Source organism: Anopheles coustani, chromosome 3, assembly GCF_943734705.1.
Source record: "Anopheles coustani chromosome 3, idAnoCousDA_361_x.2, whole genome shotgun sequence".
Lineage (NCBI taxonomy): Eukaryota > Metazoa > Arthropoda > Insecta > Diptera > Culicidae > Anopheles > Anopheles coustani.
Genome location: NC_071288.1, coordinates 82,489,273 through 82,514,543, shown reverse-complemented (window position 1 = coordinate 82,514,543; position 25,271 = coordinate 82,489,273). Strand labels below are relative to the sequence as shown.

At 45.4% G+C, this 25,271-nt stretch overlaps 3 protein-coding genes across 5 annotated transcripts; 2 read left to right on the top strand and 1 right to left on the bottom strand.

Annotated features, from left to right (window-relative positions):
* Positions 1-387: 387 nt before the first annotated feature.
* LOC131260909 (palmitoyltransferase Hip14) lies at positions 388-5,519 on the top strand. 3 transcript variants are annotated; one of them, XM_058262761.1, is made up of 4 exons: positions 388-1,876; positions 1,960-2,122; positions 2,207-2,323; positions 2,393-5,519. In XM_058262761.1, exons 1-4 carry the CDS (start codon positions 659-661, stop codon positions 2,752-2,754), a joined length of 1,860 nt encoding a protein of 619 aa, XP_058118744.1. In that variant the 5' UTR covers positions 388-658; the 3' UTR covers positions 2,755-5,519. The 3 variants fall into 3 exon arrangements, with proteins under 3 accessions (XP_058118744.1, XP_058118747.1, XP_058118746.1); XM_058262764.1 differs by having other exon boundaries at positions 2,207-2,326; XM_058262763.1 differs by having other exon boundaries at positions 2,207-5,519.
* Positions 5,520-5,751: 232 nt separating this feature from the next.
* On the top strand, positions 5,752-6,491 carry LOC131258535 (transmembrane protein 14 homolog). The gene is made up of 2 exons (XM_058259870.1): positions 5,752-5,974; positions 6,071-6,491. Exons 1-2 carry the CDS (start codon positions 5,899-5,901, stop codon positions 6,331-6,333), a joined length of 339 nt encoding a protein of 112 aa, XP_058115853.1. The 5' UTR covers positions 5,752-5,898; the 3' UTR covers positions 6,334-6,491.
* Positions 6,492-7,676: 1,185 nt separating this feature from the next.
* LOC131272258 (fatty acyl-CoA reductase wat) lies at positions 7,677-24,825 on the bottom strand. Its single transcript, XM_058273927.1, has 9 exons — positions 24,657-24,825; positions 17,522-17,637; positions 17,315-17,437; positions 16,956-17,227; positions 16,772-16,881; positions 8,596-8,794; positions 8,261-8,512; positions 7,840-8,097; positions 7,677-7,764 (listed from the first exon to the last, which is right to left on the bottom strand). Exons 1-9 carry the CDS (start codon positions 24,823-24,825, stop codon positions 7,677-7,679), a joined length of 1,587 nt encoding a protein of 528 aa, XP_058129910.1.
* Positions 24,826-25,271: the final 446 nt, after the last annotated feature.

The window sequence follows — 25,271 nt, the reverse complement described above, 5'->3', positions numbered from 1 at the left end:
GTCAAAGCTAACTGGTCGACCGTTATTAATTGGGAGGAAAAGTTTGTAAAGTTAAAGTTTTCCATTCTAGCTAACGAGTTGATATTCTACGAATCATTTAAAATTGTAATGAAATTTCGTCATGCTTCTCTCAAATTATAAGTACGAGAAAACTACTTTTGCTATCAAAATGCAAAATGGCTTCCACGCGACCAAATAATTTACTCTCGAAATGTGTTATCAACATTATCCATTTTCTTTTTCTTTTCCTTTTCACGTTGTCAACTGTCTCTGTCAACAATGTCAAAATACGGCAAAGTGAAAAAAAATCGAAATTTGCGGATTGATATTTTATCATTTCGTATTTATTCTTTTCGTCACACTCATCGCTGAAAGTAACAAAGATTCTTCACGAAAACAGTACAGTGATTTATACCAGGGTTGGGTGCTGTAGTGGTAATGACTGCAAGAGTGCAGAAAAGTGCAAAAGCAATTTGCAGCTAGACTTACGACAATATCAACCCCGTTCCCGGTGGTAAAATTGACCTCCTCCTTGGGCACGGCGTTTGTTGTGAAAAAACTGCCCGTGGTCTAGTTCTGTATCGACCGCCTGCCGCTAGGAAGAACGTGTGTACGCAGTGTGGTTTTTGAGGTGGCGACCGTTCGGTGAACGGCAAAAATGTACCAGAGTGCTTGCAGTGCAGCTGCTGGCGGTTGCTCCGAACCGGAGCGCCACGATCGGGATGGATTGATAACTCACGAGACGGCCGTGGCCCCGGTCGAGCACGATTACAGCGGGTTCGACATAGTAAAAGCCACACAGTATGGTGCGATAGCGCGCGTGAAGGAACTCATTGAGGCGGGCTGGGATGTGAATCAACCAGACAGCGAAACGGTCACACTCTTGCACTGGGCTGCGATCAATAATCGAAAAGATATTATCAAATATTTTCTCGATAAGGGTGCGATAGTGGACGCGGTGGGCGGAGAACTAAATGCCACTCCACTGCACTGGGCCACACGTCAGGGTCATTTGGGTGCGGTAGTGCTGCTGCTGGCAGCCGGTGCCGATCCGAGCATTCGCGACGCCGAAGGATGCTCCTGCATTCACCTTGCTGCCCAATTCGGCCACACCGCACTGGTGGCATACTTTATCGCTCGTGGCGTAAATCCCGACCTGCAGGATCGTGGCGGTATGACGGCACTGATGTGGGCAGCCTGGAAGATTTCCGCGCTCGATCCCGTCCGCCTGCTGCTGACCCTCGGCGCCAATCCGAGCCTGGCAGATCACACCCACGGCAATACGGCACTCCATTGGGCCATCCTTGCGCGCAATGCCACCGCCGTCAGCACACTCGTCCTGAAGGGTAAAGCAAACATGGAGGTGCCGAACTTGCGTGGCGACACTCCTCTTACCATGCTCCAGCCACACCTTGGCTCAATCTGGATTGGGTCGAAGGTTTCCGACCGCATCCGAGAACTTACACAGCAATCCCAGCGTCGCAATCCGTTCGTCCGCATGACCCTCGACAAGCGGTTCCGCTGGTGGACCATGATCGCCACGCCGTTCCTCGTGTTCTACCTGGCCGGGCTGATCTTCTGCGCCGACACGCTGATCATCATCAAGGTGTTTCTTATTGGGTGCCTGTATGGAGTGGCACAAACGGTGGGACAGCATTTGTTCGACGAAAACTTGATGGCGCTGCTACCGCTCAGCGTGTATATGGCCACCAAGTTATGGTTCTACGTTACCTGGCTCACCTACATCGCACCGACCGTTTCCTTCCTGGCCTCGCTCGCATTTCTCACATGCAGTGCCGGACTGTGGGTTTGCTTTCTCAAATCTTGGCGCGGCAATCCCGGCGTCATACAACCAACGCAAGAGCAACGATTTAGGGTAAATTAAAAAAAAGTCCAATGAACGACGAGCGAGTGGAATTGTGAACTGCGAGAGTAACACATTGTAATTTTTTTTTGTAGACCATTATTGAACTTTCGGAACGTGGTGCTACCGGCTTCGAACCGGCAGCCTTCTGTTCCGCTTGCTTGGTACGCCGACCGGTGCGTTCGAAGCACTGTTCCGTGTGTGACCGATGTGTGGCCCGTTTCGATCACCATTGCCCATGGGTTGGCAATTGCATCGGTAAGCAAGTGATGTTTAACCTACCCTCAGGTTGTGATTGATTGCTAATTCGGCTGCATTGTATTTTTTATTTCATGACTCTAGGGGCCAAAAACCATAAACACTTCATGGGTTTCCTATGGATGCTACTAGTCATGTGCGCCTGGATGCTATACGGTGGTGCAAATTTTTACGTACAAACATGCGACTTCAACATGGACGGTGGTATGCTTGCGTTAAATAGGAAGCTCGTGAACGAGTTCGTTGGTAACGCTGTATTTCGTTTTTCAGGATTATGGTCCGCACTCGTCGCCATTGGTTCGTGCAACCCGTGGGTCGGCTGGGTCATGGGCAACGCACTCCTGCACATGTCCTGGGTCACTGTGCTGACAATCTGCCAGAGTTACCAGGTCGTCTGCCTCGGCATGACGACGAACGAACGTTTGAACCGCGGCCGCTACCGTCACTTCCAGGCTAAGGGTGGCAAGAGTCCGTTCAACCGCGGTCCACTGAGGAACCTGTTCGACTTCCTCGAGTGCAGTTGCTGCGGCCTGGTGCAGCCTCAGCGCACCGACTGGATGCAGTTCTTCGAGTTCGACAAGCACGTCGAGCATGAGCCACTGCTTCGGCCGGATAACTTTCAGTACGTCTGAGTTCAGCTGGCGAGCGGTCCGAGCGGACAACAACTACTACCCGAACGATCGACCACCGCCGCCGCCAAACACGGGCTCCCGGAGGCGGAGGTGCCCACCGAACCCGGAGCGCGAACTGGCGGCCCTGATGAAATCCCAGGCCATCAATGCGATGCTGAAGAGTGGCAGCAAAATGAAACTGTCCTAGCAGTCGAGGGCAGCTACGAGGCGACGCCAGTTTGAGATGACACGTCGTTGGTTTGGTGGAAGGCAACGTAGGAAGATGGTACTTCGTTGTTGAAGCCACTTGTGTTATTTTTTTCTTCGAGATTACGGCTTGTGCTTCGACGATTCATGAAACTCATCCTCTTTGTTTCCGCTCGTTCGATTGAGTGTGTGTGTGTTTGATAATCGTTTTGCTGAATAATTTCAATTTTCGCCCCATTCGCTTGATATTGTAGGCTTTTTTCGAACGCCAGTATTTACCCGGCCTACGATAAGATACGAAATGAGAGATAATGATTTTGTTCTAGTTTTGTATTTGTGTTGTATCATTTTTTTACACTTTCATCACGACAAAGCAACAGCAAACGAAAGGCATTAGATAGGAGTTAAGAATGTAGAAAACGAAGTTAAATGCGCTTATACTGAGTAAATGACGAACAGAAACACAGAAACCAATGAAACAAAACAAAGGGAGCTGGAGCCGATAGGTGGCAAGATGGTTGCAAACTGAACAACTAAGAAAATGAACACAAACTAGTAGACTCTAAGCATTAATGTAACTCGATAGCACATGGCAAATTTGGGAAGGAAAAACAAGAAAAACACACCAATGTATATCGATGCGATGGGCACATGCTCTAATTTATGTACGTACGAGTTCGCGCAACAGCAATACGAATTCATTCCATTATCGTATTAAAAACCCCTATAGTCAGCCCCGATTGAGTGTGTACAGTTAAACGAAACCCGTAAAGCATGTCCCAATGTTCTGTATGATCACGACCGTATTGTTTTACGTTCGTTTTACAGCGGCAAAGATCAACTTCTGCTGTACAACTTTAAGGCTCTGGAACGGCGTAAGCAATCCTCAACCGTACTTCCCATGTATAAAAGCTTATGCTCGTTTTGTTTTCGTCTATCCTTATTCATACAGGAGAATCAAGCAATAGCGTTGAGTAGTGATCCCAAACTAACATGCAAAAATATATAAATATACAAAAATATAAACCACATCTATGTAGATAGTGTTAAATTCGTTGACGGTGTTAAAATCCCCTCCCAAAGAGTGTCGCGACACGAGCAGTGACGATATCGAACGAACGAGACGCACATAAAGAGGTGAAAAAGTGGATGGTTATACTATTGCTGTCGTAGTCAAATAGAGATGCATTAGAAAATGGAAGGTAGCTACGTTTTGTTCACGCTTTCTTGATGGCCAGTGCTACGAGAGAAAAAACGCCCCACTAGGAGAGATTATAAATGGCGCCTAGGGGATACGATTCTGTACATTTTTACTTTGGCATACAGCTTTCTTTTTTAGTAATAACGTTCCTTGCGCTCACCTAAACCAAGCGCGGTTAGCTAGGTAGCGATATGTCTAGCGTACTTCCCTTAGAACGTATAATCAGTGTTCGTTGCACTATTCGTTAACTTTAGTGTAAGGTGAATGTGGGAATTTCTAGCGGAAAGCATACCGTAGCCTGATTGGAGCTCCTCCATATTATTTTTCTGTAAGAATTCATCTCGTGTCGGTCAAGACAGTCCTTAAAAGCGCATAAGCACATGGTAGTACATTTTCGGGCATAAGTAAGTTTACTGCAGGACGCATTTATAAAGCTGGAATTTCCATCACAATTAAGAGAAATTGACTTTTTTTATACATTCATTTCACAATATTTGTTCCAAAAGAACTGTGCTTGTCCAGCATTTCGTTTATGATCCTTGTCCAATCAGTAAAATACTCCATTGTTTATTATTGCGTAACTACGGCCATTCATCATTATTAAAGCCTACGACTGAAACCCTCCTGAATATTACCATTGTCCTGTTACATAGTTGCACCAATAAATTCAATCACTTAGAACTCCAAGCTTTAATCGAACCACACATCATTTCTGATACTCTTTCAATCAGAAAAAATATATTATATCCATTTATTAACGTCGAAATATTTAAAAAGCTGTTGAAGTCTTCTGATATCTTGAAATCTTGTAACACCTTGGAGGCAATGAAATGATTTTGCTACTAACCTTATTTGCTCGAATCAAAGTACCTTTTCTTGAAATTAAAGAAAAATCGTTCTGCTGAAATCATTAAAATGTCAATCAATAAGATATGTCCAATGTGAAGGAGAAGGGCTTAAGAATGAAACAAACTGTAGTTGAAATGCGAACATAACAAGAGGCAACCGAATCGGTTTTAATGAGTTCGATGAATAATGTTTTATTCATTTTAATTCTAAAATATCTTGCACTTAGGTGCATGATGTTCTTTCCAATGGTATAGATTAAACATAGAATTAAAGTTACACATCATGGAAGTGCTCTCGATGTCGGCGAATAATAACAGCTATAAAAATTAAGAGGAATCACAAAAACATTAAAGCGCCGTGTAATAATTTTCCATTTGCGCATGCATAAGCACACTCGAAAAGGAGACAAATGAAAAAGTGTACGTTATATGGAGTAGGGAGACAAAGCAAATCGTTCGTAAATAACTACATATATCTATTTCTAATCACAACAATTGGAGTTCTCTGTCTTCTATTGCACACCCAAAAGGCACAGGCAATAATAATAGATAAAGAGTAAATAATCAAACAATAGGTATGGAATGTTTTTTGTCTCAAATTGTTCGAAAGAATACTTGCAGATGTCCTGGGTGATTATTCATACGCGTCTAACCGCCTTTTCAAAATACCGTACATTCCGAGGTCGAACCTCATGAAGCAGCCCTGTAGTCCAATTGGAAAAATGTGTTTGTTTTGGTTTGTCATTTATTGTGAAATGACAGCCGAAACTTTCTCGTTCGGCATAATTTCTAGCATTTATTTTCACTCATCCAGTTGATCCGGCGTGTAAAACCGTGTGGTGATAAGAAGTACGTGTGAAATCGTTTGTATTTAATCAGCTTTAGTCGCGTCAGCCATCCAGATACATTATGCCTGTCGATATTCTTGGGTTTGCGTATGCCGCCACCGTCGCAGCCGGCGGCATTGTAGGGTACGCCAAAGCAGGTACGTCCACGCAATATTTGTTACGACACTTTCCCAGAACCAGAAATGCATTGATGCTTTTCGCTCGATTTGGGCAATCTCTTTACGACCCCACAGGTTCCGTACCCTCGCTGGCGGCCGGTCTGACCTTCGGCGCTCTGCTCGGCTATGGTGCAATGCTGTCCTCTGATGAGCCACCGCGTCCGCTTTTGCAGATTGGCACAGCACTGGTGCTGGCCGGCATGATGGGTTCCCGGTGGGCCCGGTCCGGCAAGTTCATGCCGCCCGGATTGATCTGTGTTATTTCTTGTGCAATGCTCGCCCGCGGCCTTATCTACCACAATCGCTATCTGCCAATGCTTGGCGCAAAGCATGCCTAACTCACACACTGTCCTGCATTTTCGGTGAAATATGCATTTATGCAAGCGTTGCAAACAACCGCCGGAAGGTCGTCGGGTCTATGAAGGTGGGACAAGTGAAGCTAATAGTAAAAGGTACGGAGTAATGGTGGTGGGCTGCCGAGGCGCAATAAATGTCTAACTAGTTTTGTATACGATGATTATTTAATTTTCAAGTCCGAAGTTTCGGGTGCTGCGGTTCTTCCAGGCGGAAAGAAACTCTAGCATGTCTCTGTCCATAATATCAATTAAAGACTTTGTTTAATCCGGTTCCAGGGTTGAACTTAATATCGTCATTTTACTAAATGTTGCAGCTTTCGGTTTTTTTTTTTGATACACGTAATCATTAAATACTATTTTATTTAATTACAGCAATACTTTGTCCACCGACTATAAATCGTAAGTAAAACAATTTTCCCTTCTTTAAAAAATGACGATTACGAGCAATGTTTTGGTATTTTTTGGTATGTTTCGGTACTTTTGCTACACAAAATAATCGTGCCACACAAATCGCATAAAGTTTTCACGCACTTTATTGTTCGTTCAAAAATGTCACCTACATTACAACGTTTAAACACGTGGTTTTGCGATGAATGCGTAACATTATGCTTTCCCACTTTCGTTCTCTTTAACTGCTATGTATGTTTTTTTCTTCAAAAAGCTATTGAAACCCTTAGCAATATGTTAAGCATGTATAGTCTGTATTACCCCCTGGTTAAGCAAATGATAATGTTGAATACTTTACGCTTGTACCCCTTGCATTGGATGGTGCACCCGGGTCTGGGGAGTACCTTTGCCAATGCCACTGTATTTGGAATGTATGATGCTGTGTTTCCGTCCCCTCTCCGCTCGTGCTTAGATAGTGGCTAATCACTAGTTCCTCTTTTTATATCTACTACACCGAGCCCGAATACGCATGTTCGCCCGCCAGTGGGAATACTATTGCCTCCTGTGGGCTTCATGACAAAGCAAGCTCGGTTTTAAATTGTACACACATAATTTCAAACGAGACAATGGGGAAACAAAAAGGTGATTAGAGTTTTAACTCACCGCCAATCAATGCCAAAGCGAAGGAAAATCACAAGCAAATAAATGATTCAATTAACGCTACATTGGAGACCCCGTCTCCGGGCTTAAATAGATGCTTCTGTTTTTTTGTTGTTGCCCTATTTAATCTTTCGAGAAACCTTACATCCTATCAACAAGGTAATGTAAAGGGCCAGCAAAACAGAACTGATACTTAGCGGTTGAACCGGCAAAACTAAATCAACTGAATGCAAACCAACGCACACCGACTGTGGCAGAACAGGGATTGGTAGGGCATTCTAGCTAAACATTCCCCACACCGACATGACCAGCTTGTACAGCAGCAGCAGCACGACCACCTTGGTTGCCTGATGCAGCCAGTAGAGACTGGAAACGGAAGAACGGAAAGGATTAGGATCATTTTCATGCGTTTTGCACGATGGTAGCAGTTTGATAGCTTACCGGTTCCAGCGGATAACGGCTTGCGGAACCGTTTCCATCGGGTCGTTCAGCAGATACCGCCGGATGCCACAGAAGTATTGCTCCAGAAAGTAGTCCCAGTTGATCTGACGCATGTCGAAGAAGAATAGCTTCTGGTCGGCACTCGACAGCTTGCGCCAAAGCCCGTTCATGTTGTCCATCTTGAACTGCCACTCGCGCATGGAAAAGTATTCGATCACGTCCATGAAGCGATGGATCTTCTTGTAGCTGCGAAGGAGTCTGCGGAGATTTTTTATTTTGGGAATGAATGAAATTTGATTAATGGAGTCAGTCGACACTGCTCGGTAACGACGGCATTAGCATACGGACACACAGACGCTCGTCCGAATTGTTAAGACCATTTGTCTCGCGTTTGCGCGTCCCACTCCTCGCTCTTGCTCACCTGGGCTTCCTGCCAATGAGGACCGCAATGATGTCACAGAGGACGGCCGGTGCGTAGTGCAAAAAGATGATGGACAGGTAGTGCAGCACAATGTTGGGATTGCTGGCGTAGCACAGATACCAGATTGCCTTCATCGTCGGATACATCGAGCCAAACTTGATGGTGGTGTGCGTAAAGTCGCCCCAAGTGATGCAATTGTTGGGCTCGGTGCAGAAGTTGTAGATCGGTATTTCCGGATCGGGTAGAATTTCCCTACATTAGAAGACGGGAAGCGGTTAGCTTGTGGTTTGGCGCACGTTGAGCAAGCACGATTTTTCCGACATCGGCCTACTTACGTTCGGAAGCGTTCAGCAATGTCCCAGGCCGACGCGATGATACCATTGACGCAAAGATCGACCGGCACCATGTTGGCCACTTTGGTGGGATCGGCACGGAGCGTTCGTAGCACCCCAGTTCCGGCACCGGCAATCACTCCCGTCGGGCCGTAGAAATTATCGATCCATCCAGGGACCGGTTCCTGATAGGTGGCAATAACTGGTAGGGAAAAAACCAGGGGTTAGTTTTTAATTTAATGTATTTTGTTGTGTTGATAGTCGCAACTGAAATTGTCTTTCGATTCGAATATTTTTAGGTCATCGTTGTCCAACCAAGGTACCAGAATTCCGAAACCGTTCCAAACTTTCCCCCAATTTCGCTTTCACGATACGTGCTGTTTATTCGTATTTAAGGCTGCCCTTAAACGCCTCCACCGAAGACGCCTGCCCTTCCTTTTCATGCACCCTCGCGGCGAAGGTATTTGGTTTGCGTTTGCGCCCGATTTCAGTGCGTCCAGTCAATGGGCGTCAGTTTCCGTTCGGGCACGCGTTTCACGCACGCAGTTTAACGTGAGTTATGCCCATCACGTGCGCGGGATCCCAATCGAATGCGCGACATCAATACTTTCCCCTGCCCTGGCACGCTGGTCCCTCACCCCGCCTAACGGAGACTTGACCATCGATGGCCATGGTCAACGATGACGAGATGGGTCCAATCCGATCCATGGAGGGGTTGACGTGCGCATCTAAATCTGCAAACCGGACGCAAACACACGCGTCTAAACACCATCTGACTCCTGCGAGAGCAGTCGAACACCCCAGACCGTTGGTTCCGTTCGTAAACTTGACATTTGAGTTGGATGCCATGCATAAAACCAGATCCAGATGAGCATTTCAATGAATAAACATAAAAACGAATAGCGCTACGCAGATGCGAAAATTTGCACGCGTTGAGCACAAATGGTACACGAATTCGAATTCGATTGGTTCAACGCCACCAGGGTGCGTATGAAGAGAAGAACGTATCGAGAAGTTCGCTCGAATGACCCACTTTCTGCGAAAACTTTGTGTGTTGTTTTAACTGTTTTTTCGAGATCGTTTACCTTCACCGCTGGCAAGGTCAGCCGGGGAAGGATTGCATAATTTTAGTGGTTCCAGCGGGCAAGTCAGCTTAAAAATTGGAGGTGAAGGATTTTCACAGCCTTACAATATGAATAAGTAGTTTTCATGCCCTTTATATTTTGAGCAGCGCTAATGTATGAACTTTTTTAAATTATTTGCAGAAATCGAATCGCAGACTTTGAAAGAAAGCATTTGCGTGTGGGTGTGTATATGCAAAGCTTGACCAACTGACGTCCGATTCTGGAGCTATACCTTGGAAAAGTCGCAAAACCGTGCTACCGCACCGCAATGTTGAAATGTGTTCGCTCCGTCGATACATACCAATTAGTTCGTGGTCGACGCCGAAATTGCGACATTGGCCGTTGGTACGCACGGACAATACCGTATGCATGGTACAGAGGGTAACCTGTTGGCGTTGAGCTTCTACTCCACCTTGATGGAGTGAGCTATGACCGAGCGGAGTCTGGTACGGAACGGACACCATCCGCACCTTATTTTCCACCGCATTGTTTTTATTTGTGCAACGATGCAGACACTAACGGACATCGGAGGCTAGCTTTTATCAGGCTAGGGAAGGGAACCGCTACGAGGATGGTTCGGTTTGCCGGAATGGTTTTTGGAGAGGGTAACATCATGGTGACGATGATGCATAACCACCGGCAGGGCCGGACGAGCTGGTTCCTATGGGGAAGCGGGTGGACACACACACCCGGGCAGAGACCAGTAGCAACGTGTTTAGTGGCGTCAGCATCGTAACCATTGATGTGACGCTAGCATCCATCGCCTTGTGCTCCAACACCTGACATACACCAAGCGTTCGAACTGCTGGCGTGCCACGTGTTGTGCAAAAAAGAAATCGTCCCATCGTTAATGAGTACCCGATGAGGACATCGACTTGGAAGACTGCTGGTTGTTCTTCACACGCGCGTAATCACAATTGCGAGATGATGCGGGCATCGAGCAACCGTTGGTCGAGGGCCGGGTCCTTCGGATGTGCAGCACCAGGCACCTGCACAGTTCCCGCATCGGAACCGTTCCGTTTCGTTATCGCACTCGATTTCGAACAATATTGACTTTTCCATTTGCTGAGATCGCGCCATTCATTGTCAAGTGGGATATGTGACTCAGGGGCACGACAGGCACCACCAATGGGGTTGATCCGACACCCAACCGGCGTTGTTGAATCGATCGATGTGAGTTTTGCTTCTGTCGCAGAAAACGCCTCTCGCACTAGACAATCCCGCGAAGGTCATCCAACATCGGCTTTTGGTCGAAATGTTTCGTCTATCGCGGAACGTGCGATGTTAGAAACAAAAGGAAACAGAAAGAAAGAGCGAAGAGTGGCAGAGAAAGGCAACGATGGAAGAAACGGTTTTACGATCGAATTCCCACCGAACGGATGAAACTTGTTCACTAACGTCGACAGCGGCCAGCTGCACACCGGATCTTGAGCGAAGTAGAAGTGTGTATTTCTTTTTCCTTATGCTACACGCTTTGATCCTCCCCAAACAAACTGATCTCGTTGGTGATGACCATTATGTAAAGATTGGTATTGGTCACATTGGTATCAATGACATGGAGTTGTGATTTTTTGTCACTAATTTTTTATGTCTGAGCAGTAAACATAATTCTATTCTATCTCTGGTTTAAGAATTATGATATCAGCAGGAAACTTGGACAGCCTTCTAAATGCAATCGATGTTGATTAGTCTGATTGGTTGAACTTTGTTTTAATCAATGTAGTTGATATTAATTGATTTATACATACTCTGCTAGAAGTCTTCACAAATTTTACAGTATTATTCGATTATTTAAGATGATTAATTTATTTCTAACTAAACCCACTGAGCTTGGGGGGCACAAAACAAAAAAAAGCACTTTAGAGCACACCAGAAGATGTCCTGTCTCTACTTGGAAACAGTAGGACATGTTAATACAACTATAATTTCAAGGCTTACTAAGCTTGATTTTGATTATTTACAAAAAAAAAGAAATGCATTTTATCGAAACGCCAAGTGCACCCATCTCACATTTTTTGAACATTTGTGGGTCGAGATGGTCCCTTTAAAATTTAGTGGTCTAAAATTTTCGAATCAGAGGTCTTTTCTATTCTGTATTGAACACATTTCTCTTATGTTGCCTTTGTCATAGCAAGTTTCAAACATATCTTGTATCGTACTATTACGTAGTTTGGATGTTTCGGCTGTAATCTAGCAATCTTTGCCGTGGCGAGACGCGGTACTGTTGTGCAATCAGAAGAAAATGAAAAGAGAGTACAATTATACGAAAAATTGCAATATCTCAATTGTAATCAATCTCGCCCCGAACGGCCAGTGATTGTCATTCATCGCAGCACCGTTGCAGATCGTCCCTGGTCGCGAGAGAATGAACGGAGCGTATGCAATGCAAGAGGAGGCATAAGCGAGAAGGACCCTCCGGTGGTGCGGTTGTGACCGAGCCGGAGCGACGTCCAGTCCGACGGGTGTACGAAGATGTTGTATAACCGGCCATGTGTAGCGACCGACCCAACAGTGCAAGGCAAGTGGCAAACGTGTGTGCGCAAATGATGTAAGGCACAAGTGGTCCGCGATACGACGGTTAAGATCGATGCAGACCTGGCAGGTAAGAGGCAACTCCGTGCCATGTACCTGAGCACCATCGTGCAGAGCTGATTGGACAACCGTCTCTTAAGTATGCTTGCCGTATGTAGGAATGATGATCGAAACAGAGACTGGCCCCCAACACACAGTATGTATCCTAATGTCTCACATCCAAATGTGTCGTTTGTCGTTCTAAATCGTAGGTTTTCCTTCCAGCTTATTTTAATAACAATCGGCAAAAGAGGAGTCGTGACCAATTGCTACCCTCGCGTCATCCCCCCTCGGTTAACGTGTGCAAACATCGCCTCGCACATCGCCAACCCTGCGGGATGACGTTAGCGGAAACCGGAGCCATCATTCGGGTTGTGTGAAATGTTGCGGACGCGCCTCAGTTTGTATTGGCGCATAATTGTTTGCTTTTATTTTAAGGGCGGCCACATGTTTACGTGCCCGTACTCGGCCAAAGCGTCGGAACCAGGTCTGTTGTTTGTTTGGCTTACGATCCCCAAAAGAAAATATCCTCCGTTGGGTAAACTCGAGCTTTCCAAAGCGAATGGACACTTCCGTAAACAGCCCGTCCGTATTCATATGTTTTATGTTGAGTACGGAGAAAAGCAAGGTATTCTAATTGAAACGAACCTCTGTACCGACTGACGTCATTTGGCACATGGGTTTTCAAATTCGGCCGTTCGCTTAAAGCATGTTTTATATTCTTCAGGAAAACGCGAAGTCGTAAAGGGTAAAGTTGATCTAAGTTTTTTTTTTGCTCTTTTCAAGCCTAGTCAGAATGTATGCTATTCGTCATTAGAATGATGAATTCAACTCGAACGAACGTCATAAAGTGTCACGAAATGTTTTTATATCGCTTCGTGCCGTCGCGGTCGACTTATGGCCGTTTATGATGATGTTGATTCAATCATCGTTTTTTGCTACTAAAAGAGCAAATGTGTAAGCAAACAAGTGGAACGCCTTCCGCGAGAACGTTTAGTTTCACTCGATTAAATCACAGACCGAGCGTGTCGATGTTGTTCCACGATATGTTTAACTTTTCATGGTAAGCGATGGCAGGCTGATTACGTCCGCCTCTTGCGATGAGATTCTCCAAACGCAAGGCATGCCAAAGTGTTCCATTCGGAACCCGTCCGGTTCCGGTTCACACTTTTCGGCGGATATTTTTTAAAAATCGGTCCATGCCCTTTCTTTGATTGTGTCCGTTCGACACTCTGCTTGTTAGTGGAGGATTTTCCCATCGAGTGGGGATTTTAAGTTTTTAGTGCCTGCCGAACGACCCCATGAGTCAGCGAAGTTTTATTTGAGTTTTTCTTTCGCTCGCCATTCATCAAACATCAAACGTAAACGTTCGTTTGGCGAAAGGCACCAGAGGCATTTTGGCGTTTTTGATGTTTTCATTCCACACCTGAGTGATTAGTGAGGAAAAAAAAGTACAAAACAAAGCGAATTTTATGAATGAATTGTGCTGGAGGAACTTGCTGATTAATAGGCACCTTACTTTTGAACCATGTAATTTGTCGACACGCGGTATAAACGTGTGAAAACTGATGTTGCTTGTTTGTCTTACCGTTGTTAATTACTAGGACCTTATTAATGAAAACATTCTTGATTTTATACTGATATTTTTTAAATATATCGAACAAAGGATTGAAGTCACGTTTCTTTATCCGACCCATTTGATCTAAAGATCAAATTGCGATTGATTGGGCAATTAAATTGGTGCAAGGTATTAATCACCATTAAATTTTATTTCTAAAAGACCTTGCCGTGCCCCTGAACAGTTTTGCTTCTGCCGATATTTTGATGTTGAATGTATTTTTCCAAATCGCGTATTTGCATACGTTTGTTGTTCACAGCGGTTCGTTTAACGTTCACCGCAGATCTCTAACTTTTGGTCCAATAAAATTAACATTTTTTAGCATTCCATCCAAAGATCCGAGATTTCCATGGATCATGACCTTTCCCTTGGACTGACCATACCCCTTAACGATTGAACCTTGAATGTTCCGCTGCGTTGCATTGCGCGTTGCAAATTAATGTGTGATTTTTACACAAAGCAAAGCACCCAAAGAAAGGCATTCGAAGAAAATTGGGTAGTTTGAAAAGGGGAAGGTACTTAACGAGATGCTCGTCAATGGAGGGAGGCAATCAAGGTTGATCGATTAGATCCAAAGAGGCTATGGGTAAATTAGGAAAGGACATAGTGTTCGATAGAGGAGGGTCATCTGGCGTTTCTAATGATTCGGTAAGGCGTGAAAGTATTCATTTTAATTTCAAAAATAACGTTTGACCCTGATTGTCGAATGAGCAACTACCGAACCGGAAGGAAAAACCCAGCAGGTCACTCAAGATGGCCATTAATCATCTCCCCGTAGCGGAGTAACCGTAAGCGTGCGAAGGCCAAATGTAATAAGTTGTACAAACTGCTCACCTCAACAACAGCTGCTTGGGGTGCGTCCAAACGCACCGGCCAAATACGGATGTGTCGTGAATTATCGATACCTCACTAACGATCTGTGAGTGCTTACCATACGAGATGCCACCCAGGTCCTGATTTCCGCGAATCGAGCATTAAAAAATATCATCGTTTGTTTATTCCGCTTTACGCCATGGAATGGACGATGGAAGATAAAAATCGCCGCACACTGTTGCATCATTCTAGCAGGCGGGGGAAAAATGGCGCTATGTCCGAGGACGACTGAAACCTCACCAGACGCTAGCGATCCGCCTGCTGGGATTCAATGTCAATGGCAACCACGTCTCGAGGGACGCATCTCGGCGTCACAATGGGGTCGTAATAATCTGGCGAGCCTACGTGATCTAACGCAGACCTCCTGAGCCTTCGCTTGAGGCGTGCGACATTGGACGGTGAAAGATCTGCTCTATCCGAAGACCCACCGACAGAGGACGAGATGCCGCGATGCTGGTTATTGAACAGCAAGTACCATTCATTACTTCAAGGCAACAGTGTTTTATCTCACTTGCTAGAACGAGCATGTGTGCTACGTACGGCGTGTTTTTTTTAAAATTTTGTTTGTTGCTGGCGGACAATTTTGGACGGATGATTGAAATGTCCTCACCTTGAAGTTGTCTTCAGGCGCAATAATAAAGTGCTCAAAGTATCGCCTCGGACTTCTTGCTTGCCTGGTGTGCAGCACAAGGGTACATATCAAACGTGAAGCCTAATTACCGTATGATTGTGAAAAAAATCATATCCATCCATCCATACTTGATGAGGCACAGTCTCAAAGTTCAACTATTGGCCGAAACAATTAGCAGTGTCTGCTACCTTTCACGAGTGAAACTACGTGTAAAAGGTTCTACGTTGCAGACAGTAATACATCATTACGTGCATGCATGATCGTCGGTTGTGGAACTAAAGTGCGCGAAAAGTATTCTGGTGCTAAATATGACGTCACTGCAAATTATAATAATGTATGTAGTAGAATGCAGGTCTTTCTCTTCAACTTTAAATATCTTTTTGTTTTCTGGTTTTATATGTCTCTATGGAGAAGTCATTTTCAAGGAATGTTATACATTGTAGATCCTAGCTTGCAAGCCCTGAATAAAGTGTTTAAACATTAGCCATAGGGCGTTTGAATTGCCGGTGCTACAAAATTACCTCAGGAGAAAGGATCTGGTGAACCGCAGAACCGGTAATGAAAGATTGTGCAGGTCTTGGAACATTATCACCGACGGTTGCGCATTTCGCGAGCATTTATAACAAGGCAGCTAGAATCAAGCTATCGATTGCCACACGTTGCTTAGCCATGCATAAATGAGCTATTTTCAGATCGTCCTGCGATCCGATAGCAGCAAACCCGCCGAAGCGGTGTACGCCGATCGCCGATAAACCGGCTGGGATTGGGAAATTTTTCGCAGTAACCCTCTATCGACTGGTTTCAAATTTAAATTGCCACCACACTTCCAGCCAACGACCTTTGGCAGCACCGTGCGCGTCCGGCCCTGACGCACACGAAACGGGGGACAACACCGACGGCGAAGGCCGCGCGGGAGTGCGCATTAACTGGTGGTGATATGAGTCAATAAACTGAACCACCAGGATGATGTCGAAATCTTCTCTCCTTCCCGGCACGCCGTTCGTCACCGAATACCAAACAGAGGACTCGAGCACCTGATGCAATTAACTCGGCGCACATGAACTGTTTGATTAACATAGGCGTGCCACAAATCGCACACGTGGATGTGTGGCCACATGGCGGCGTTCGTGCAAATAGAGTGTGCGGTTACTTTGTGCTAGTACCTGGATGTTTGGCGTTGGGCTTGATTGGGATTGTAAAATAATCCCCTGTTTTTGTAAAACTGACCTCTTAGACCAGCGGTTTGCTGTTAGATTCGAACGGTTCGGTTTCAGGTCTCCGAAGGCTTTAGATAAGTCCGAGTCGATTGTTACCGTTTTTGGGGAAAAATCATTCGGTTTCGGCTGATTGCGGAACACTTACCGATACCCGGCCGAAACATGCCGACCGGCATGCCGCGACTGTTTTTGCGCACCACGTCCTCGGCGATGGCCTTCGTGAAGGTATACGTGTTCGGCCATTTGTCGAGCAGCCTGCGAAGAAAGTTGGGGAAGGCATCGCGGGATTAGTATTGCCACAGTTTATCGGCAGGTCAGGCCCAACTTACACCGGTGTGATCTTTTCGATCATGCCGTCCGTCACGCAGTCGGTCAGGTGGATCATTTTCTCCGACTCCATCGGCGGGTCGTAGAACCGCTCGTCGACGACGGCTTGCGGGCACTGCGTGTAGGCGGTCGAGACGTAGATGACCGACTTTAGCCGCTTCATGTCGTGACACAGGTCCAGCACGTCCCGGCAGGCTTTCACGTTGATCTGCATGGCCGTTTTCATTTTCTCATCGAATCGCACCGTGGCGGCTAGATGAAAGACGATGTTGACCTGCGAACGGGAAATGCCGCAAACCCCCGGACGGGTTGCAGTAGCGTTAGTGTTTCACCCTGGTTTTTCCTACCGCGCCATTATTACGTTTTCCGTCAGGACTTCCCGGTCGGACGGGCTGATGCCCAGTCCGGGCTGCATGCAGTCGCCGGCGACGGCCCGAATTTTGTGGTCGTACTTCGGACAGGTTTGTTTCATTTTGTCAAACATCTGTGGAGCGCGAGTGAGTAAGGCCATTAGTAAAATTCACTGTTCCTCTGCCTGGACTCGGGGGCGCTCTTATAAAATACTTACAGCATCGTCGAAGATTTCTTCCACGCGCGAAAAAATGTCTTTGCCCCGTTTGCTTCGCACCAGGAGGAAGATGTTTTCGATCCCCGGACAGCTGGTCAGCAGTTTGTAGATAAGAGCTGCAAAGGGAGAGAAAAGGACGATTTAGAACCGATTTATGAATTACGATTAGAGCAAAGAACTACAAGCTTTAGGCTAGGGGTCTTCAAAGTCGAAAGCAATAAAATTATCAAGCTCAAATATGAAGTTAATTTTGTGAAATGTTGAATTTATCTCTGAACCATTTCTATTTATTGCTTCCAGATACTACGTTCAATGTCAGACCTGTAAAACACCTTAATTTGTAATGGCCAAACTTTTATATGCAATAGTGTAAAGTATTGCTCAGATCAAAGCAATTAAATATAAACATTCAAATACTCAAAATATTACTCTCTCAGTATCATCCTTTTGCATGTTGCGAATATTTCATTAGGCTTCCTCTCCTTACATTACGAATTTTTGATCAAAATGCATAAATTCATGTGATGGCGAAACCGTGGTACGATAATGTTGATAAAATTAGTTATTTATCTTAGTATGCATACGTGATGAGCAAACTTTTTGTTTTTTACAAGCTTTAACACATGCCTGCTGCTTCCATATCGCATGACATTAACACTCTTGGAGTGTTATAAAAATGCAAGAATCGCCCAAATCCAACGTCTCCTTTTTGTGCACATGTTAACTGGTTCTTCTTGGCCGTGCCCAGTGTTCTTGAAAAGATATTATCCGCCGCAAACAGGTTTAATACCCGACCGAAGGTTTGTGCCCATTAGGGAAACAACTAAAAATTTCTGTGTTTGAGAGAAATTTACCACCAGTGCTGAGAAAGGAAAGGAGAAAAATTAGCTACACCACGCGACTTTTTAAAACGAATATTTATCGTCACTTCTCCCCCCCTTCCCGCACCACGCCGTTCTTGCTAGTTTTACCTTTCGGAACCGATCGGCCACCGCTTTGTGTGTGTTGCTAAGGGACGCTAGGATTGCGGTTGTGAAATGTTCGCTCCAAACCAAACTGGTTTGTTCCTGGCGGGGCCACAAAATACAGTCGCTAGGTTTGGGAGTTCGAGCGAACCGGAGAGGAACTACGAGAAAATGGTAATTTCCTGCGAATATTCGGTGTTCGGAAAGACGCCCGACCTCGCGCGGGGCCGAAAGACAGACGATAAGGAGCCGTGCTTGGCGTCTGGTGGGCGACTCATGGTTGTTGCCGGTGGTGAATGGCGATCGGCGTCGACTGCCATGGGACCATTCAAGGGGAATAAAATCCGTCTGTTCGTGCAGACTGACTTTGAATCTCCTTTGGCGTCTCCCTGGCCGCGGTGTTGACCGTGAAATCAATCGGATACGATGACCAGATACATGCGAGAGGGGGCGTAAATGACGAACCCGCGAAATCACGGTCAAATATTGAACTAGCGATGTTTCATATGCAAAAATATATTTGCTTAAATTGACGGACAGGTGTATTCTGCCTGCGGTTTGTAGGACATCTGAAGTTATTCGTTTTCTTTTGTGTGGTTTGTGAAGATAATCCTACAAGCCACAACCGGTACACAAGCAATCCTTCCGCGAAGCCTCGCCTCGTGCAAACCATAAGGGTTTTGGTCATATTTACAGACCTTAGACCACCCTTAACACCGTGGTGTCCAGCCGACTTAACTTTTCCTCATTTAAATAACAGGTTCGCCCGGCTCATCTCGCACGATTCTACTGGCGGACCTTAACGGCTGGAAAGATTTCGCGAAACACTATCATGTGTCACGCCACCACGGGCCATCCAGTACGATCAACCGGAACTAAGGGACAGAATAAAGCCCCCGCAGCCGTTCCAGCGGTGTGTGCGTTTTGTATGATAATTCCCGAAATTCATGAAACTGCCTTAAATGAGTCCCCACGTGTGCGTTTGCTTGGTTGAATGGTGGTTCTTTCTTCACCCGAACACCTTTTTACTATTTTTATGTGCGACTCGCTCCGGGTGGAGATTCCGTCCCACTCCCCACTCCTTCCTCGCGGACCGTTGTTGTTTGTGAGGCATACAAAATTTCGATGATTTAGGGCGTCGAAGGCAAATGGCCGATTTTAATCTGCCTCATCAGGACTAACATAGGAAGGGATGGGATGCTGCTGGGATCGGTGCGTCGGTATGTAGGGATCATAAAACTGGCCCGCATTAGGCTCCTATCTAACGAGCTCCATAAACAATATTGCTTAGGGTTGTTCACCCAGCGGTGATGTTAGAATAGGTAAAGTTACCAAGCAGGATAACTTAGCGAAATGGAGAAAGACCCGGTGGTTCCCAATTCATCAACCTAAAATTTTTATTATCTGCTCCATTAAAGGACTGGAACGTATAATAAAATACGCGTGCATGATGACTCGCTGTAGTGGAGTTTCCGGCGCGTTGTTTTTGGCCAAATTTCTCCACTTGCAAACGTGCCGTGAAACGATTGTGTCTTAGGCGTGATGGCGATTTCACGATCAACCTTCACTGCTTTTTGGTTCAATCAATTATCACTTTTTAAAAGCGGTCCAGTGAGACTTTGGCACCTTTTCGGGGGAGCTTACCCGCCCCGTTTTCCCTGGTTCGTGCACCGTTCGTAGATCAGATTAAAGCATTACAACGAAACGCGAACGCACGTGATACTCGCGGTTTGCAATCTATGTGTGACATTTATTTGACCATTGTTAGGTGCGACATTGAAATTAATATTTTTTCCTGATTAAAACATTGGTAGAAAAATAAAACAAAACCTCATCCTGCCCAACCAGGAGACCTCAGGTGTTGTCCGAAATGGAGCGCACGTTCACTTTTTCCCTGCATCGGTGCGGTGGGTTCGTTTCGCATTGGCGCATTGAAGTCTTTCGTGCGTCCGCAAACCGCCAACCGCGTGCGACTGCGATCTCCAGGGGATTTGTTGCTCGCTTGGTTGTGTTGTTGTTTTAAATGCCGTCCGTATGGTAAAATGTGTACCGCCGGCTGGAGTGTTTTTCTTTAATTTTATTTTCTCCTCGCCGTGGCAGAGCAACTCCTGTCGCCAATCTTCCGTGGTTGCAGCATGCCCGCGTACCGTAACCAAGGGGTTGCGCGTTACGTAACCCGATACCGGAGCGGCCCAGGCCGCAGCAGCAGCAGCAGCAGCAGCAGCAGCAGCAGCAGGCTCGTCACAGAAGTACAGCCTGATTCGTTGAACTTTAGCCACCACCGGTGCGGCGGTGAAAGCTTTCCGAGTGAAACTTGAAGTGGTTACTTCTTGCGAACAAACGCGGGGAGAACAAACAGCTGATCGGGTGGACGACCCGGGTGGCGTGTACCGGTCTGCGCAATCCGAGGTGCCGCAGCCCAGCCGCGCTGCTATTCTTGAGACCGGTCGTTTCCCACATGACGTTCGAGCAACCGGCGCACTGGTGTATGTGCGCAACAAATTGGCGCAATTGCAACCGTTTCGTCGTAGGAAAAATAATCGATCTCTCGTACGCGGTGCGTCCGCGCGCCCGGGCAGGAGGACGAAACGAAATGGGGACGAAAACCGAACCATGCCGCATGCGGTGCGGTGGGTTTTGCAAACCAGAAATGAAAACCGGGTTTTAAAGCTTTTCCCACTGGCCTGGACCGGGACAGGACACCCACCCCGACCCGACTGGACTCGGCGCCGACCTCAGAACATCGACGCGCTAACTGAAGGTAACTCCTCCTGCTTGCAAGCTCACATTTTGCGTTCGCTCAATTTCGTCGACTGTTGACCAACGTAGTATCAAGTCGTCGTGTGCATATGAACGTCGGCAGCGGCTTTGCGTATGTTTTCGGTTCGCACGATTTTGCAACTCGGACGGGTTTGTGCTGGTCCGTCACTGACACTTTAACACCTGGGGAGTCTTTGCGGGCATCAGTTACGATAAGCGATACTGTATCTGGTTTTCGAGCAGGATGTCAGATGGGGAAAAAATTAAGGAGTTTTGTATATTCTGTTGTAACCTGTTGGTTGTTTGTTTTTTAAATTTATTACTCGAATTTAATTGAGGAAGTAAATATCGGTTGAGTAACCGTGTGTTATGCACATACATTAAGGGAAACAAGAACAGCACCACCCTATGTTTTGGCATTATTTTTCATGAAATTTTAGCTTTTTCCAGTTTGGAACGTAATTGCAATAAGTTTCACTACTTTTCGGATAGAAAAATAGTGCACCTTTAACGTTTGTTTAGCAATTGAAGATAAAGAGATAAGAGCGCATTTCAAATACAATTAAATAGTGTTAGACTTACTTTTAAAACAAGTATTTGTATCTAATCCCTTTAAAAACATTTTATTTTGAGTAATTTGGATGGATTTTATTTAAAAGAACTTCAAAGAAGAAATAACTTTGGTGTGTAACAAAAATTCAAAAAATAATGTTCACCTAAATGTTTGCAAATGTCAGCCCCTTTCTCAGGTCAAGGAAAAAGAACTGATAAAAAAGCTTCCATAGACACTGAAAATTTAAATTCGCACCCATTTCAACATGTCTTCAAGTGGCACGTGGTGTTCAGAATCCTTTGCTCGAAAGAACAACGGTAAATCAGCTGTTTTGTTTCACACACGGTTACGCACCGGCTAGAACCGTGACGGACGCCAATTAGGGTTCATTCACAAGAACTTACCGCGGCCCGTCAAGCCGACGTCACCACCGGAATGGAGCCCCCGGGTTCGGTGCCGTGCTGGCTGGCGCTGGTGGTTGTGAATAAGAGGAATGAATGATAAGTATGCGAAAAAAAAGTTCAGAAAAAACAGTACGAAGGAGGAAAAAGAAAGGAAAAATCGCCAAACAACTTCATTTTGGACGTCTTCCGATGGTTAGAAATCCGACGTGTGTGTGTGTGTGTGTCTGTGGTCGATAGAGGGGTGGGAAGCTTGCAAATTTTGATGGATTGAGAAGTCCACGTTGGATACGATCACATTAGCATAAGCGATTCTTCATCATTCTCTGCTTGTCATATGCATCAGTATAATTTCCTCAATCATACATTTTTCTCCTTTTAACCGTGTCTGCATAGGATGGGGATTTTATGTTTAAAAATCCTGCAATATGAGTCATTTTTTATGCGTCAGTCATCTGAACGGAACTCTATTTTCCACGCACGTCTGCAAATAAACCCAGGGAAAGTTCGACCATTTTAAAATCCCACTAAATGTGAACGCCTTTAAACTGAAAATACCGAACTTTAGGATTGTCCCACTAAAGTGACAAACTAATCATACTTATTCTGTGTCACCATCAGATATCTGCGTCACCATTGGGCATTGATTTATAAGGTTCCATATTTTTTTAAGTTTCAATTCACCATGGAAAGTTCTAGTGCTGATCGCATGACGTCTTTCCCGTTTAAAATGGCTGACATTTTAATCCTTCACTACAAATGGTTATCCATCCTTGATGAACCATCTCTAGAGAAGTTTGATGAGTTTGAGAAGTTTGATGAATAAACAATTCCTATTACTAGTAGTTAATGCTGATGCTTTGGTTTAAAATGAGCGAATCTACAGTGTGTTCTTTTTTGAATTGAATTTGATAATTGATCCGATACGAAGATTTTGAAGTTATGGGTGCAGTTTATATTTTTAAGATAATCCAAACCCTCGCGTTAAAAGCGAGCACATGGCGGATACAGTAATATTTGTCATTTTCCACGAGTGCACAACTTCTCACGCGGACAGTTTTGCATTGCTTCCTTGGACGGTCCGGTGAAAGGTACGGTAGGTGTGTAGCTTAAGATACAAAGACAAAAAATGAAACAAATGTCATACCCGTACAAGCAACCAGGTACGCTCGGGAAAGTGATAGTTGTACCATTTCCTACCGAGCAGGTCCGAAATACGATCGCTTTGTCGGTCAAGGTGAAGATGAAGCAAACAAAAGCCTGCCTTAGCGCAAAAACGCACACCATCTCCGGGGCTCGGGAATGTGTTTACATAATTCCTGCCGGGGCAGGATCATGGAACGTTGCTGTAGCGATCGTTTTAGTGGGAGGCAAGGAATTCGGACCACAGACGACAGTCAGCGATGTAAGATTTCGGTACTGATGCCCTGAAAAACCCCGTCTCACAAAGACACATCCTCTGAGTTGACTTCAAGTTGGCGCACATCACCAAACGGAGTGGAATATTGTAATATTCAAGCGTTCGCCTGTGAAATGTAAACAATTCACACGTTCACATTGACGGTGGGGGAGGAAGTGAAGTGAGGGGAACAAAACGGTCGTGCGCGTCGAGGTGAAAGACTATTTCAAGGTTGTGTTCCGCACAACCGCAAACAGCCAGCGCTCCAAACAGGAGTGTCTTCACCGTGGCCGACGATGGACGACCGGGCTGTGGGTAATTTTTGGGCGAAATTGTTCAGACAGTTTTCAAGGATCCTCGCCATTCGGTTGCGGTTGTTGCGCATACGGGGGTTTTTTTTTACGCATTAGCAGCGAGCCGTAGGTCGTACCTGCCTCCTCTTAATCGTTCACGACAATGTACTAAATAATTTAAAAGTGCATCTATTTATCGTAATCCGATTGTATTACACCATTTTCAGGGGTTTAACAATTGTTTACGTACGGTTTTAAACGCATCGTAAATGTAACACAATTGCAGAGTGTCTGATTTACGACACATTACTGCTGATAGGCGGTGGTACTGGGTAATTTCTCCACACATCCCTTACCGGGCCGGAGCGGCCCGAATTTCCACCACAAAAACTGCACCTCATTTACACCGGTGATGCAATTGTAGCGAGTAAAATAAATAAATAAATAAGACACACCACCATCGGAAGCGGCGCATCGATGTTTTCAGTACTTGCCTCACCGTTGTATGCCGCCCGTCCGTATCGTGGACGGCGCAATGAGGTCAGTGGAAACGTTTCCCTTGTGCACGCGCACACGCGGTGTCTTACATTTTAAGGCTACCCGTTTCCTTCCCGTAACGGAAGCGATTACCAACGCGCCGCACCGTAGGGCCCAATAAAACCATTTCAACTACGACTCCGGTTTGGGATTGATTTTTGCTCAACTTTCAAGCGAACAAAGCATCAAGATTTCAAGAACGAAGTTAACGCTCGGGGCATACTCACTCTTGCCAAGGAAGCCGGTGCCGCCGGTGATGAAGACGCTGCACTTATCGTAGAACTGCTGTATTTCGGTGATCTTCTGGTCGATCTTGCCCGTCGTCATTGGGCCCTGCTGGTCCGGGGGCCCTCCGGCCTGGCCGAGCAGTTCATCGTCGTAGATGGAAACCGTCATGCTGCGTCCACGCTTGTGATACAACGGTTTATTTCCGATTTCTTCTTGCACTGCAACCTTTTTCTCAAATACGTCCTTTGTGGTGCTAAAGGCACTATTTTTTTTTGTTGTGTTTAACGATTATCTTTTTTTCACGCACTTCAAATCACTAAGTTGTATTCTCTGAAAACAATGATTAAAAATTTGACTATGAGTAAGGTAAAAATTTGGTTGATGTATTATGGAAAAAAGTGTCACTCTTTTTCTAATATACGCAACCATCGGCATGAATAATTTATTTTCACTATCGTAATTATGTACAATTGTTATGTACATACAACTTTTTTAATTTCTTAAAGATTTCGTAGCCTTCTAAAGTGTGTTCAAAGCATCGTTCATTCGCGAAGAAATATAAATTAAAAAATTAGCTTCTCCATTTAAAATAAATGATGAAATCAGAGGAAACA

Coding starts and splice junctions, on each gene's coding strand:
- LOC131272258 (XM_058273927.1), bottom strand. CDS start 24,825: ATGACGGTTTCCATCTACGACGATGAACTGCTCGGCCAGGCCGGAGGG. Junction 17,638..24,656: donor CACCGGCTTCCTTGGCAAGA/GTGAGTATGCCC, acceptor CTCCCTTTGCAG/CTCTTATCTACAAACTGCTG. Junction 7,765..7,839: donor GCCGTTATCCGCTGGAACCG/GTAAGCTATCAA, acceptor TTCCGTTTCCAG/TCTCTACTGGCTGCATCAGG.
- LOC131258535 (XM_058259870.1), top strand. CDS start 5,899: ATGCCTGTCGATATTCTTGGGTTTGCGTATGCCGCCACCGTCGCAGCC. Junction 5,975..6,070: donor TGTAGGGTACGCCAAAGCAG/GTACGTCCACGC, acceptor ACGACCCCACAG/GTTCCGTACCCTCGCTGGCG.
- LOC131260909 (XM_058262763.1), top strand. CDS start 659: ATGTACCAGAGTGCTTGCAGTGCAGCTGCTGGCGGTTGCTCCGAACCG. Junction 1,877..1,959: donor CGCAAGAGCAACGATTTAGG/GTAAATTAAAAA, acceptor TTTTTTTTGTAG/ACCATTATTGAACTTTCGGA. Junction 2,123..2,206: donor ATGGGTTGGCAATTGCATCG/GTAAGCAAGTGA, acceptor TCATGACTCTAG/GGGCCAAAAACCATAAACAC.